At 48.1% G+C, this 15,325-nt stretch overlaps 1 protein-coding gene across 1 annotated transcript in view; it reads right to left on the bottom strand.

The window, feature by feature from the left end:
* The window catches only part of LDLRAD3 (low density lipoprotein receptor class A domain containing 3), a 219,771-nt gene that overhangs the window by 103,562 nt on the left and 100,884 nt on the right, over window positions 1-15,325 (bottom strand). The window contains exon 3 of the mRNA XM_059139905.1: window positions 10,662-10,787. Within this exon, the coding sequence (XP_058995888.1) occupies window positions 10,662-10,787 (126 nt within the window). The remainder of the gene's footprint in view (window positions 1-10,661; window positions 10,788-15,325) is intronic.

The raw sequence follows: 15,325 nt of genomic DNA, 5'->3' as shown, positions 1-15,325 counted from the left end.
AAACCCCAAAAATCAATGAACTAGAGTCAAGATAAATAAATATCACTCCTATGGTAGTACGGGAGTGAAGTAAGTTCAGGACAGCAGATGCCTCCGGAGAGAAGGGCGAAGGACAGAATCTGGGAAGGGGTATATACTGTGAGTCTCCAATGATATCTAGTAACATCGTATTTTAAAAATCTAAAGCAAATAAGGCAAAATGGGAACATAATTTTTTTAACTGAGGTAAAACTGGCGTATGACATTATATTAGTCTCAGGTGTACAAAGTAATGATCCACCATTCGTGTACATTGTGAAATGAACACCACAGTAAGTCTAGTTGACATTCATCAGCACATGTACTTACAAATTTTTTTTCTTGTGATGAGAACTTTTAAGATCTACTCTCTCAGCAACTTTCAAGTATACAATATAGTGTTATCAGTTACAGCTATAGTTATAACATTATTATATTATTAACTATAATTAATATAATTATAACAATATAACAACAGGCGATGTGATTTTTTGAAAAGATTTATTTATTTATTTGAGAGAGCAAGAGAGGAGAGGAAGGGGCAGAGAGAGAAAATCGCCCCCAGTCCCGCAGAGCAGGCTCCCCGCTGAGCACAGAACCCCAGACATGGGGCTCGATCTCGCAACTCTGAGATCATGACCTGAGCGGAAAACAACTCAGCCGCTCAAATGACTTGAGCCACTGAGGCACCCTGGTAATGTGATTTTTAAAAGTGTGTTGGCAGTTGTGGGGAGTGGGGGGAGGCGGCGAGGCGGGCACCTGAGTGGCTCAGTCAGTTAAGCATCTGCCTTCAGCTCAGGTCATGATCCCAGGGTCCTGGGATCATGGGAATCCCTGCTCCTCGGGAAGCCTGCTTCTCCCTCTCCCTCTGCCGTTCCCCCTGCTGGTGCACTCTCTTTCTCAAACAAATAAAATTAAAAAAACAAAAACAAAAACAAAAAAAAAGCGGAGTGTTGGGGACAAAGGTGTTCATTTAATTCTACTCTGCCTTTTCAGTATATCTGAAAGTTTTCACTAAAAATTTTTGAAGTGCCTCACGGGGCAGAAATGTTTCAGGGATCACTTCTTTCCCTTTCCTTTACTCTTCCCGCACAAAATGCCATCTGGCCCGCAAACCCCTGTTTTAGTATCCTCCCCACCTCGATGGCCAGTTGCTCAGACGACCCAGGCCCAGGCTGGCGCTCAACCACACCTGGGGTAGCTCCTGATTCTAAGAGCGCCTCATAAAACAGCAGATCCTCACCGCCACCCAACATGGGGGACGGGAGTGGGAGGACAGAGAAACAGAGACAGAGGAGGCCACAGGAACACTCCCCCAACCCAGCAGCAAGCCGGGGGAAAAAAGCCACGTGCATGCCCTTTGAGGGTGGGGAGCTTCCTTCTGGAAGGGTCCTGGAGCCTTCACCTCCTTCAGGATCTGCTGATTCCCCATCTACATAAATTCCAGCAAGGTCTGCACGCCCATTCCCATGGCCACAGCAAATCAGGCGGGAGAGATGCTGCCTGTCACTCCGCAGACCAACCGCCGGCAAGAGAGGAAGGCAGATAGGTATGGTGGGAGACAGAAGAGCTATAAAAAGCTGCCTTAACAATTCCAAAAGCAGAGAAGCTTAAGATAGTTTCAAAAGAAACCAGTGGGCTCTAAAAGGGGCCAAAAGCAGCCCTGTATTACAGCCTTATCTAAAAATGGACATTCCTAAGAATGGCCCCGAACTGTCGCCCATGAAGGTAAACACTGAAAAAATCAGGATGCCACACTTCCCAGAGAGATCCCTGTCAACCATGGTCCTCGAAGCCATAAATGTGGCCAGCTATTGGGCAGACTTGCTTAACCAGAGGGGAGCACCCCACTACTCCGAAGTTTCACTATATTTCTTCGAAGGCCTCTGAACCTGTTGGCCAGGCTTAGCCAACTTGAAGGTGAGCGTGCCCAGGACAACGGTGGACCAACCCTGGAGGCTCTGGGCGGACAGGGGTCGAGTCTTTAGGCTCCTGTAGTCCCATGGAACCCTACCCAGGACCCTAAAAGGACCCTAAAAGAGTAACTGCTCAATGCAGAACTCATAAACCGAGCAGGAGATACTTCCTACATTAGGATGTTATGTCTCGGTATTGTCTAGCAATAACTGAACCCATCCAAAGGATGTCTCCTCTGTTTTTGGAAAGGTTTGCCCATCACCAAAAAATGTTATTACTTTACTCGGTTAACTAGAAAGACTGATCTAGACTAGACTGACTGATCTCCATAAAGATGGAGAAGATTGTCTGTAGAGTCGATTTCAAAAACTCAACAGCAGACTCAAAAGCTCCTCGGTTATTATTAGCACAACAAACACAGGGATCTGAAGATCTGTTTCCCAGCCCACAATCCTCAGGAAAGAGAGAGCGTCTCTCCCTGCCAGGGGGGAGAGAGGAAGGAGTTAAGGTTAAGCTCCGTGGTTAATTCAACTGGCAGTGTTTACTCCAACCACATCTGAAGGAGAAGGACCCAGGGTCCACTGTGGCTGCCCAAAAGCCGCTGACCGGCTTCAAGACAGGAAATGAAGCAATCTGTCTCCAGCAGGATATAGGAAATGTCTCCTTTAATCCATTTAAAGTCTGTGAAGTCGGCCCCTCTTCCACCTCAAAGGGTTCTTCATAAAACACATCAAGGAGAAACTCCCCATCACCAGCTCACTCGCTTCCCATCTGCTCCCCATCCCCAGGCGGTTACTGCTCACTTCCTCACCCAGCCGCCCAACCAGCAGCCCAACCTCACGGCCTCCAGGGAGAGCTCTGCTTTCCAGCTCCAATTTCCCTGGAAACCAGGCAGCTGGGGGAGACGGAGCTGCCCGGAGCCTTCCTCTGTTCCAGCATGGAGGGCCCTGAGCCCCTCCGCAAGTCGACTGTCCCATTCACAAGCACTACTCCCTTTGTGCGGGAAAACGCTCACAGCCCCGACCTTGAAAGAGGTGTCCTGGGTGCCGTGGGCTGCGAGTTCTTGCCTGCCTTTCCGAGTCTGCTCCACAAGGCCTCTCCCAGCAAGCCCACCGGGCCATCGGGCCAGCGTGGCTCACGTGTGGCCACGGTCTGGAGCGAGCCCCTCTTCTGAGTCTGCACGAGGAGAAGGGCTCACCACTCTGGGCCAGAGGCAGGAGGCAGAGTCCTCAGTCCCGCGGAGTCTCTAAGGGCTTGGAGGACTTGAATTTTCAAAACCCCTCTCGAGTCCACTGGGTGCCAGTGGCAGAATTCTGATTCATTGCTGGTGACAGTTTGTTTCTTCCTCCCTATAAAGGCTTCCTGGCCATGCCCACCTCCTGTCCAACACCCACGCCTGCCTTGTGTCCAAATTCACTGCTTCAATCACCGCCTTCCCATGGATGGCTTCCCAGACCTTCCCTCTTGTGATAAACCTCACTCCCCTGACTCCCCAGGACACTGTGGCCTGAATACCCCTCACCTCACACCCTGCATGTCAGAAACAGATGACTTCGCCTCTCTTGTTCTTGTGCCTCCACTCCTGGTAAAGGGACCACCCTGTCCCAGCTCTTCAGACTCCAACCACATTTGACCTTCTCCCTCTCCTCACCCTGCACTCAGCTCAGGTTCAAGCGCTCCTCGTTAGGTATAAAATACAATCTCCAGGGGGGCTTGGGTGGCATGACCTGCCCTCTCGGCTCAGGTCATGATCCCAGGGTGCTGGGATCGAGCCCTGCATCGGGCTCCCTGTTCAGCAGGGAGTCTGCTTCTCCCTCTCCCCTTCCTTCTTGCTTGTGTGGGCTTGCTCTCTCTCAAATACATAAATAAAACCTTTTGGGGATGGGTAATAACATTACCAACCTCAAATGAAATTATACATGCAAAGCATATAGAAATGTGCCACGTGCATCGTGAGCGCTCTGCAGTCCTCAACGGAGTGGCTTCTCCACCCTGAAGTTTGCATCCCCCCAAGCCGCTGCCTGGGCCCTTAGCCTGAACACCCCCTGTGGAATGGTAAGGCCAGCTTTTAATGGTGCCCATCCACCTAGGTCCATCCCCTTCAACAGCTCCCACTGAGGAGCCCAGAAGGAAACCATCTCCCCACTCACTGGCTCCCACAGCACTCCCAACAGCCAACCCCGTATTTGGATGTATCTCTGTCTCTCTTGCTGGAGTGTAATCTCAACAACGCCACAGTCCTGTATCTGACCCATCCGCACGTCCTTTGCCGTATCTCGCACAGGTCTGGCACCGAAATCGTGGGGAGAAGAGGAGAATCTGAAAGGAGGCGGGAGCTGGGGTGCATGAGCAATGCACGGTCTACACACGCCCTCTGGGTATCCATCTGAGACCCAGAAGAGGATCAAGATGTCCGTGGGTTAGGAATACATCTTGACGGCCTCTTTTCCTGCTTTAACCCTTCGTTCGATTAGCTGCTTGGCCCCCTCATTCAACAGACATTTCCTGTGGACTCTTGCCTTTAAACAAAGCACTCTACTGGGCACAGGGGAGAGAAGAAAACCCAGTCTGGACTCTTTGAGAGCTCGCATTCTAGTGGGGAGACAGGCAGGTCAATTTGCCATGAAGGGAAAGCATGGGAAGTGTGATTTCTTCCACACACATATACGGCAGGCTAAGGTCTGAGCCCGACTCCATACTTGGCCCTGGGACTCCAGCCGTGAACCTGACAACAATACCATCTCACAAGGTCATAGTGTGGCCGGGAAGACAAGGAATAAACATAAAGCGGACTAAGAACAGTGAGGCAGGGGGAGGAGACAGAGTGGGAGACTAGGCGGGAAGGAATTACTCTTTGACAGGGTGCTTGGGGAGGTCTCTCTGTTGGTGACATTGGTTTGGAGAAGCCCCAAGATGGTGTGTGAACATGCAGGCGAATGAGCCAGCCCAGCCCTGGGAAACCAGGGGTGTTTTCCCAAGGCTGCAGGTCATTTAAGCAGATGGAAGGTGTCTTTAAGGAGACATTGATGAGGGGGCTTTGGAGCACTGGGCGGAAGAGTCCCGTTACTGAGAAGCTCTTCTCCCCCAGCTCATCTGACGCAGGCCTGGCTCCTTGAGGATGCCGCCGAGGAAAGAGAGCATCGAATCTGGCCGACACGGGACTAAGGTAGCGCCGAGGGGCTCTATGAACAAAAACCACAGATACACTGGCGAACCCAGGCAGCTGGTCGGGGGGGACAGGAAGAATTTGTCAGCCATGGAAGAAACACAGTTTAGGACGTGGCGGTTCTTCTGGGCACAGCTACGCTGAACTCAAGAGCAGCAGAACCCTGGCCTGAATCAAAGGTCCACGGAGGTCACCCAGGCCACCCTGCCATCTCGGTTCTGGCCAGGAGTCTGGTCTTATTACAGAAAACTTCAAATACCCAAAAAGAGAGACTGGCATAGTGAACCCCCATGTTCTGATCACCTGGCTTTAAAAATTATCAACTTACTGACAATTTTATTTCAGTTTGAACCCCCATCCACTACCCCTCATTGTGATTTCGTCTTTATATATATTATTATTATGTTTATTACTATAAATATCTAATATGGCATTAAATATTACATATATGTATATGCATGTGTGTATATATATCTGTATACACACACACACATCCTTATATATAAGGACTTTTTAAAAATAATAAACAGAGTATCAGGTGGCTCAGTCGGTTAATCATCTGACTCTTGGTTTGGTGGCTTAGATCATGATCTTGGGGGTCCTGGGATTGAGCCCTGCATCAGGCTCTGCACTCGGCGTGGCATCTGCTTGAGAGTCTCTTCCTCCATCGCTCTCTCTGCTCATGCACACACATTCCCCCCACTTTCTCTCTCAAAGAAAAACCATTCTCACACTTTAGAAACTAACAATAATGCCTTAATATCATCAAATACACAACCACATTTGACATTTTTAACAGTTGATTTGCTGGAGTAGAGACTGAAACAAGATGGGTTCACTGCATTTGACGGACCTGTCTCTCAGTCCCCTTCAGTCTGCAGGTTCCCTCTTCCTCTAATTTTTCTTAGAATGCATTACTGGATGAAATGGGAGCCCTGCAAAATCTCCCACATTGTAGATCTGGCAGTCGGTCCCCCATGGGGCCACCAACATGTTCCCCTGTCCCTCAATTTCCCATGAATTAATGGATGGTGTTCAGAGTGCATGCTATGTCCCCCAGAGTACATATGCTGCAACCTGAACCCCTAATAAATGGGATGGCCTTGCAGGGGGGGCGAGGGGCGGGGGAGGGCTTTGGGAAGAGATTAGGGTAAGATGACATTATGAAGGTGGTGCTCTCATGATGGGATTAGGGCCCTTCTGAGAGAAGCAGCCAAGGGATTTCTCTGTGTGTGCAAGGAAGGCCCAGGGAGGACATTTCTCTGTGTGTGCATGAGCAAGGAAGGCCCAGGGAGGGCCCGCACCATGAACCCAGCCATGAGAGTACCCTGCATGTGGGTCTCCCAGGACAATGAGAAATAAGTTTCTGTTAAAGTCACCTAATTATGGCCGTCTATCACGGCAGCCAGAACTGGCAGCCAGAACTGACTAGGACAGATTTAGAGGCTCAATCAGATTCAGGTTGGAAGCAGAGGCAGAAATACCTCACAGTGATGATGTGTGCTCCTGCTGGCTCACGTCCAGAGGCAAACAACATCTGCTGTCTCTTTCCTTGTGATGCTCAGACTAACTTGTGAGAGTCTCCCATTCCAGGTCAAAAGCAGTCATGACATCCGCCCTGGCTCTCCCCCTCAATGCAGCTGGAATAAAAGCCTAGCCAAATATGCAGACAAACACGGCAGCTCTTTTAGGTTCTGAAAGGTAAACCAGAGCAGCCCAGCTGGGGAAGAACAAAATTCAAACTATCACTGAAGTGGTGGTAGGTTTCCTACTCCCTCGCTCTCCCATCAGAGTCCCATGTAACTGGAAAGGATCAGAGAGACAGTGGAGCAGGAGGACCTTGGAAAAGCAACTCCATAAAGTTATTTATGAACTTCTAGGCAGATCCCCAGGTGGCACGTGTATGGGTCTGGTCCTAATCAGCACACCCAAGACTTTGAGAACCAAACTCACAGACCACCGTCCAGGTCCCGGACTGAATGGAGGGGGTTCAGAGGCAACACAGATCCAAACAACACTGCAAAAACAGCTTGAAAACGACTGGAACCACTATCCACAGAGGGACTGTTAGGAATTCGTGGCCTGACCCAATAGAGTTATTTGCTTACTAAAACAAAAATATCAACACACTCTGTAGGCTTGAAACAAAACCCAGAGTGTCATACATAATCATCGAAACATCCAGAATATAATCCAAAATTACTTGCTTTATGAAAAATCAGGAAAATCTCAAGGGAAGGGATAATCGACAGACACCACTGCCAAAATGAGACAGATGTTGGAATTACGTGATGGGGACGTTAAAGCAGCTAATTCCAGAAAGACTCCCAATAAGCCAGCAATCACACAAAACTCTCGACACAAATGGAAAATATGGGGTCTCCGCAAAGAACCCAGAAGATATAAAGAAGAACCAAAAGGAAACTCTAGAACTAAAAAATGCAATAACTGAAATTTAGAAGAAAAAAACAAAAAGTAAAAACACCTTGTATGGGCTTGAAAGCAGACGGGAGATGACAGGGGAAAAAGTAAACTTGACAAGAGGCTAATGGGAATTATCCAAACGGAACAATGAAAGGAAAAAGATTGATTAAAAACTGAACAGAGCCTCAGGAACTTGTGGGATAATTAGAAGGTATCCTAAGTTGTTATCCAAATCCCATAAGGACAGAGTGCTTGAAAACAGTTTGAAGAAAGAATAGCTGAAAAGGTCCTAAATACAGAAAAGGATGAAATTTTAACAGATTCAAAAAGAACCCGACACAATAAACTCAAAGAAATCCCCATAGCCAGACACACTATCATCTTAGCTGCTGAGAGCTAGACTAGAAGAGAAAAAAAACAAAAACAAAAAAACTTCAAAGAAACCAGAAAAATGATGCATTTTCTATGGGGAAACCATTTGAATGACTGCAAATTTCTCATCGGAAACCACGAAAGCCAGAGGAAGTGAAACAGCATTTTTAAAGTGCTTTTAAAAAGAACTGTCAACCCAGAATTCTATATGCAGTAAAAATATCCTTCAGGAATGAAGGTGAAATCGAGACAGGGTCGGATGAAGGGAAACTAAGAGGATGTGTGGCCAGCAGACCTGCTTCAAAAGAACGGCTAAAGGAAATACCTCAGCCAGAAGGGAAAGGGTACCAGAAGGAGAGTTGGAACATCAGGAATGAAGGAAGAGCAACAAAAATGGCAAGTCTCTGGGTAAACAGAGTAACAGACTGTTCTTTTCTGCTGGAGTTCCTCAAAATGCACTTGAGACTTCAAAGCAAAAATGAAAACATTGCCTTTTTTGGGTTCTGAATGTATGGAGATGTACGATCTCAGACGATCAGAATATAAAGAGATCTATGGAGGGAAAGGGTTTCCACATTCTACTTGAAGTGGTACAGGGTTGATCCAGAGCTGTCTGTGAAGAACCAGACGGCAGGTCCCAGGCATGGTCAGCCCCACCCACCCCCTAGAAAGTTCCCCAACTGTTTCTCATCTAATGTTTTCATGAACCACAGACGATCCATTTCTTCACCAAAGTTACAAAACAGATACTCTAATTCTCTCATTCTTCCATGTTAGTTGGTATTCTTCAGTTAAAACAAAACAAAACAAAACAAAAATCTTTCCTGTCTGGTGGCTATTTAATTACTCAGAAGGGCAACGCATAGAGAAAAAAGAGGGCAAATGCTGGATTCTCTTTGACCAGTTTCAAGACAGTGAATTAGAATCCACTATTTTTAGATGGTAGATATGCCAGAGGGAAATGCTAGTTTAATCTCCTGAGTCGAATTTGGAATGGATATAATTAAGTTGTTTAGACAATTAAAAACCAATATCCAAACATTTAAATCATACGCAGTCTTTAATACAACAGGGAATATGTAGGATAGCACAATCAGTTAGAATGTCTATTCTAGAACATACCACACTTGCTTTTTATTGCCATCGAATTACTCTCTAGTATGTACACGTGAATACATGTATATATAAAATTCCCCCATAGACTGTGAGATCCCCATGGACAGTTGGAAGCGGGAAATCAAGCTGATATACACTCACCAAAGGACTTAGTGAAATACAGATCAAGTATATCCTTGGACATCCTAAACGAAAGGTGAAATGCCAGTAAATAGGGTCTTCCTCTCCATCACTCACAGCTTTGTTTTAAGTCACTAGGGGTTTTCAAAATCAATTACCCCTTGCCAGGCACCACACTGAACACCTTTCAGGTACTGCCTCATCTAATTGCCACAATGACCCAGGGAGCAGGCTCTGGGCGTCCCCATTTCAAGAGACGAGGAAACCACTGTGCAAGGAGCTTAAAAAGCAGAGCCGACCCAGCTTAATCAGGGCAGAACACAAACCTCGGGCCAGGCTTTCCGGCTCCAGAGTCATTTTGCTCAATCAAGTTGCTACCCTCTTAGTGACCTACATTCTCTGGCTAAGGTGGATTTTTTTCCCAAGCATTCAACAGTCTTGCTGCTACGTCATATTTCTGCCATTTGCGATCCAGAAGATGAAATAAGGCAGAAGAAGGCACATGGGAGAGTTATAGCCCCACTGGTAGGGCATAATAACAATCGTTCCCTGGAAAGGCATAAGTAACTCGGGAGATGACCCCCTCCTCATCAGGGACTTACACAAGAACCAACAGGGTAAGGGAAAAGCCAGTTCCTTAAAACAATCACTGAAGTCATTACAATATGTTCTGAAAAAAAATTAGTAACATAAATAACAATTACATGAATTATGATAATAATCCTTATGAATAACATACGTGTCTATATACATATATGTACCTACATACATACACACAGAGAACGGGAGGGAGGAAGAGAGACAGAGAAAGGCCGGGCACATCTGAACATTGTGTCATTCTGGGCAGTTTGTGTGTGAAGTGGATTTGGACATACAGATGCTGTCCAGGAAGGGAGTAGGAGCTCAACACCAAGACTGCTGAGAGGGGGGTGGGAGGGGCGCGGAGAGAGAACAACAGGGGGCATGTGTCTGTGCTGTGCCTTGGAATATTATACAACAAGTAAAATGAACTGGGGTGGTCACAAGACAAGGAGAACTTTAGCTTTCTATATTACATGGGAGTTTTTCAAAAATATTTTCTTCTGATATATATAAACATCTTTGTAAAATTTGTTCAAAGTGGGAAGAAAAGCCAGCAAGCACACCGACACAGGTTGTTGACTGAGACAGTCCATCAGAAGAGAATATGGAGGAGCAGAGAATCGGCTCTGCCCCTCGTGATCTGTGTGCCACTGGCTAAGTTCCCTGACGTCCCAACACTTCAGATGCCTCATCTGTTAATGAGGGTCACACACCTGCACCTGCAGAGCTGCTGTTGGAACAGGAAACAAAGTACGCCCCAGGCCCGAAGCGCTTCGCAGAGTCCCCTCAAGATGGGAGCTGAGCATCTACATGTTTACGCAAGAAGCAGTGAGGAAGAGGGGGATCCAGGTAAGGAGAGAAGATGCCTGAGCCCATGAGAGGGAGGAGCGGGGAGCAGGGCCCATCACGAGGAACAAGGGAGGGGCCAGGTGCTCCTGGTACTTACTGCAGTTCTCCTCGTCGCTGCCGTCGGGACAGTCCTCGAACCCGTTGCACTGGAAGCGGCCGATGATGCAGTGGACACCGCTGGCGCAAGGGAAGAACGTCGGGCCGCATTTGGACTTAGCCTTCGCTGCAGGAGGCAAAACGAGACAAAGAGCTGCCGTGAGGAAGTTACACTTTCTGAGCCCTGGCATACCCATCCCGCCAGCTCCAAGCGTGCAAAAGGGTCTCTTTGCGTTTCCACAGAAGTCCCCCAAGATCTCCTACCACCCCCCACCCACAGTCAGTGCCGAGCCAGACTGAGAGCCCTCATGCAGCACCCTCAAGGAAGGGCGTGGCTGTGCTTGCGGTATTTCCAGGGCCGCTGTGCTTGCGGTATTTCCAGGGCCCCTGCACAAAGCGGGGCTCAACCCCAATGTGGGGCACGAACGAATGAATGGGTGAGCAGATGGGGGATGGACGCAACCTACGCTTATGGTGCTGAGGAACCCTTCACAATTCCTTCCCCGACGGTCAAAGCCCTTGTCTGCGCTTATTTTTTTTTAAACAAATCTTTAAAGATTTTTATTTATTTATTTAACAGAGCGATCACAAGTAGGCAGAGGGGCAGGCAGAGAGAGGGGGGGCAGCAGGCTCCCTGCTGAGCAGAGAGCCCGATGCAGGGCTTGATCCCAGGACCCTGAGATCATGACCTGAGTCGAAGGCAGAGGCTTAACCCACTGAGCCACCCAGGCCCCCTTTCTGTGCTTATTAAAGGCATCCCACTCTAGGCAGCATGGCCAGAGCTTTCTGTGGATTCTCCCATTCACTCCAGTCAGCAACCACCCAGTGGCATGGTGTGCAGGAAAGGATGAACACCACAGCCCGGAGACGGCTACCCTCAGAGAGGCTTGCCTTCCTGCAGGGCCAGGTCTGCATGGCTGATTTCTGGGCACTTGGACTTTGGGAGGGCTCGCACCAGTCTCTCCTAAGAATGGCTCCCCGTGCCTCAGCTCTTTATGGGAACGGTGGAGTTGATGCTGAACATCTGATTTTCTCCTGGGAGCTTGGGATTGCGTAGATGCTGGGCACATAGCATCTGTGTAACGAGCCTGCGTAACCAGCCACTGGTCAGAACCCCGGGCACGGAGACTGCAAGGAGCTTCCCCAGGAGAAAGCACTTCTCTTCCGCTGTCGTGACTTGTTGCTGGGGAATTAGCTGTGTCCCATACCACCTCTCTGGAAGAGGACTCCTGAAATCTGAACCTGACTTCCTCAGGGCTTCCCTCCTTTTGCCTTTTCCCTTTGCTGACTTTGCTTTGCGTCCTTCATGTGACTACACACCACATTCCTGGAATCCTCCCAGCAAATCCCTGAGCCTGGGGACAGTCGTGGGGACCTCTGACAAGGATGGCCACGGTTCTCATCCCTGTGGCAGAGGTGTGCTTTGAGGCATAAAGGGACTTTCCCAAAGCCACACAGTTAGAAAATGCAACACAGGGGTGAGGCCCCGGCATTAGATTCCAGAAGGCACGCTCTCAACCAGCTCAACTGTGTTGTCTCTCTGCCAGTCTGTGGCTTCTCACAACAGAAGCCAGACTCCGGCTCAGAGAGATTCTTCTTCCGCTCCTGCTGTACAAACAGTGTGAACAGAAACTGCTGTAACTCGGGCTTGTTGGAGTGTTCTGCTAACCAAACAGCCCTGTGGGGTCACGGACTTTCCTGGGAACGGTGCTGGCTGCTCTGGCTTGTGATTACAAGGTGTAGGATGAGACCTGTGGCTGCATCCCAGGGAGTGGGTCCCGACTAGCATCCTCTCCTCTCCTGCCTTAGACGCAGGACCTGTGGTCCTCAAGAAGGAAGGGCCGTTTCTTGGGAACAAACAGGCAGTAAATTATCTTCATGTTCCTGTCATCGGAACATGCCAACTTTAGCAGCGCGATCCGCAATCAACAAGGTTTTAAGGTCTGGGACATGCCCAGGTTTTAAAAACTTCCATCACTTTGTTTTGACCCGGGACTTCTGTAATGGTGCTGATGGGCTCTTCAAAAGCACAAACTTGGGCGCCTGGGTGGCTCAGTAGGTTAAGCCTCTGCCTTCGACTCAGGTCGTGATCTTAGGGTCCTGGGATTGAGCCCACATCAGGCTCTCTGCTCAGTGGGGAGCCTGCTTCCCCCTCTCTCTCTGCCTGCCTCTCTGCCTACTTGTGACCTCTCTCTGTCAAATAAATAAATAAAATCTTCAAAACAAAAACAAAATCACAAACTTGGGAGACAGCGGCTGGGTTCAAACTGTGGCCCTACTTTTTATGAACTTGGGCAAGATTCTTAATATTAGTGAGTCTGTTTCCTCATCAGTAAACTGGAGGTAACAGCTACCTCCCGGGGCCCTGGGAAGGATGTGATAAGATAATCCATCCAAAATGCATATTAGCACAGACCGTGGTATACAGCAGGTGCTCAATTAATGGTAATGCTTATGCTATTTATCATCGTCATCACCATTAATTATAGAATTTTAAAATTACTTCTTGGGCTGCTCATCTTTTTCCCGATTGCCAAAGTTAAAAAAGCTCATTATGGAAGATCTTATGAAGTGATATGAAATGATCGCCAGGATACACTGTTATGGGGGGGGGGGAAGGAGTAAAGTGCAAAAGAGTATTTATAGTATTTTAACCCGCTGTATGGGCAGAAGAGACGGATATAAGAACAACTACACGGATTGGTTCATCTGTGCAGAAGAAACACGGGAAGGACAAACCCTGGTTATGTGCAGGGGGCGGGTGGGACAGGGGTGGAAAGAACGGGGAAAGAGACTAGAATGAGGCACCGGGATGAGTCTCTACAGCTCTGACTCTTAGAATCCCAATATTTCACATACCTCAACAATGAACCATTAAAATCATCCGCATGCATGTATGTGGGCGGACACTCAAAATAGGACAGAAACAGCAAAAGTGAGCATGACTGGATTACAGATGCGTAAGCCCACCACGCTGAAGGGTGTTGGGAAGAACAGAACCAGCCTACGTAACTCAGGGAACCATTATTTTGCTTGGATTCTATAAGGCTAAAGAAAAAGAGAATTGTACACAAACAGGGAACTCTACTTTTACCTGTCACAGGGGTATGGATTAGCAGTTCTGGAACTACCTTTGTGTGTAGTAGGACTGAGCAAATAAGTAAATATACTGCAAATAATAACCCTGAGGTCTTTCGCTCCCGAGGAAGAACTTAGAAATAAGGAAGGTGGAAAGGCTAACTGATCCTTGAGGCTTTGCGCTAGAAGTAAAGGCATCAGTATGAAGCCAAGATTTGTAAAGACGGACAGACAGACAGATAGGCAGAAAGACATACATCTAGATAAGAGAGAGATAAATATTTATAGAATTTTTTTTAAAAAAGATTTTATTTATTTATTTGAGAGAGAGGGAGAGAACAGGGCACAAGAGAGCACAAGCAGTGGGGAGAGGGAGAAGCAGACTCTGTGCTGAGTGGGGAGCCTGACTCAGGCGGGGCTTAGTCCCAGGATCCCAGGATCGTGACCTCGGCTGGCAGATGTTTAACCGAATGGGGCACCTAGGTGCCCCAAGAGAGAGAAATATTGGTCTGGTGTGTGCATGGGTCAGCATAATGCATTTCCTAGTTCCATCCCCTAAGAAAGATGAGAAGCAATAAACTCCAGGAGCAAATGAGCACACCCAGCCCCAGATCTTGGTCTCTAAATACCATTATCCAATAAAGGGAATGAAGGCTCCTTGGAGAAGTGGTTAATTCCAGGGGGAAATTCAAGATCAACCTGAAGTGTCTTGTGTTGCCAGAGAGTAAAGAAGTCCTCAAAATATGTTGGAGGTATGTCAGAAGGACACAGGAGTCAAGCCAAAGGAACTCCCCAATGGCCAAAGCTATGATACTTTAAGCGACAAAATAATGATAGTTTTGGGCTATAACCCAGAGAATTCAATAAATATATGTGAGTCCACACTGGCATCATAAATCATTGGGAAAATAAGTAAATGGGGAAGAAGGGAAGTTTTTCCTTCTAGAAGAATTCCAATGATTAAACAGAGAGGAGATCTAGGAAACAGAAAGTCACCATTTAGCAAACACCACGGTAACAACCGTTGGAGACAAGACCCAGGGATGGATGCTCACATGAGAAAACTGGCAGGCCTTGCTCTGGCCACACTTTTGGGGCCGCTGATAGGCTGCTTACAGGCTTTGACATCTGCAAGCTGTTTCCTCATAAACCTCCATTCACAATCTCACTGCCTTCTCGGCAGCTTAACAAAGCCTAAAGCCCCTCCTCCCAGCATCAGGCAGCTCTGGACACCTCTCCAGCGCAGGCCCACCTATGCTCCCTGCCTGGCTACATGGACCTCCTTGCTCCTCCCAGAACTGTGGCACAAAGTCCCACCTCAGGACCTGCATGCACCCTGCCGGTCCCCCAGCCTGCACTGCCTTTCTCCCAGGGTCGCGTGGCCCATGCTTCTACTTACTCAGACACTCCCTGGACTGTGGATCCAGAAACTCGGACTCCCACCCCCTGCCTCTCTAGCCTTCCCTCTGCTTCTCCTTCTTTCCCTATGAAAGGACGTGGCCTGCTCTGTGTTGTGCTGTTTGAATGATGACCATATACTTGTTTGAATACTTTCATTCACCACTTTTGAAGGAGCTGTGCTAGCTA

The sequence above is a fragment of the Mustela lutreola genome, chromosome 1, assembly GCF_030435805.1.
Source record: "Mustela lutreola isolate mMusLut2 chromosome 1, mMusLut2.pri, whole genome shotgun sequence".
Classification (NCBI taxonomy): domain Eukaryota; kingdom Metazoa; phylum Chordata; class Mammalia; order Carnivora; family Mustelidae; genus Mustela; species Mustela lutreola.
This window is presented reverse-complemented; position numbering and strand designations above follow the sequence as displayed.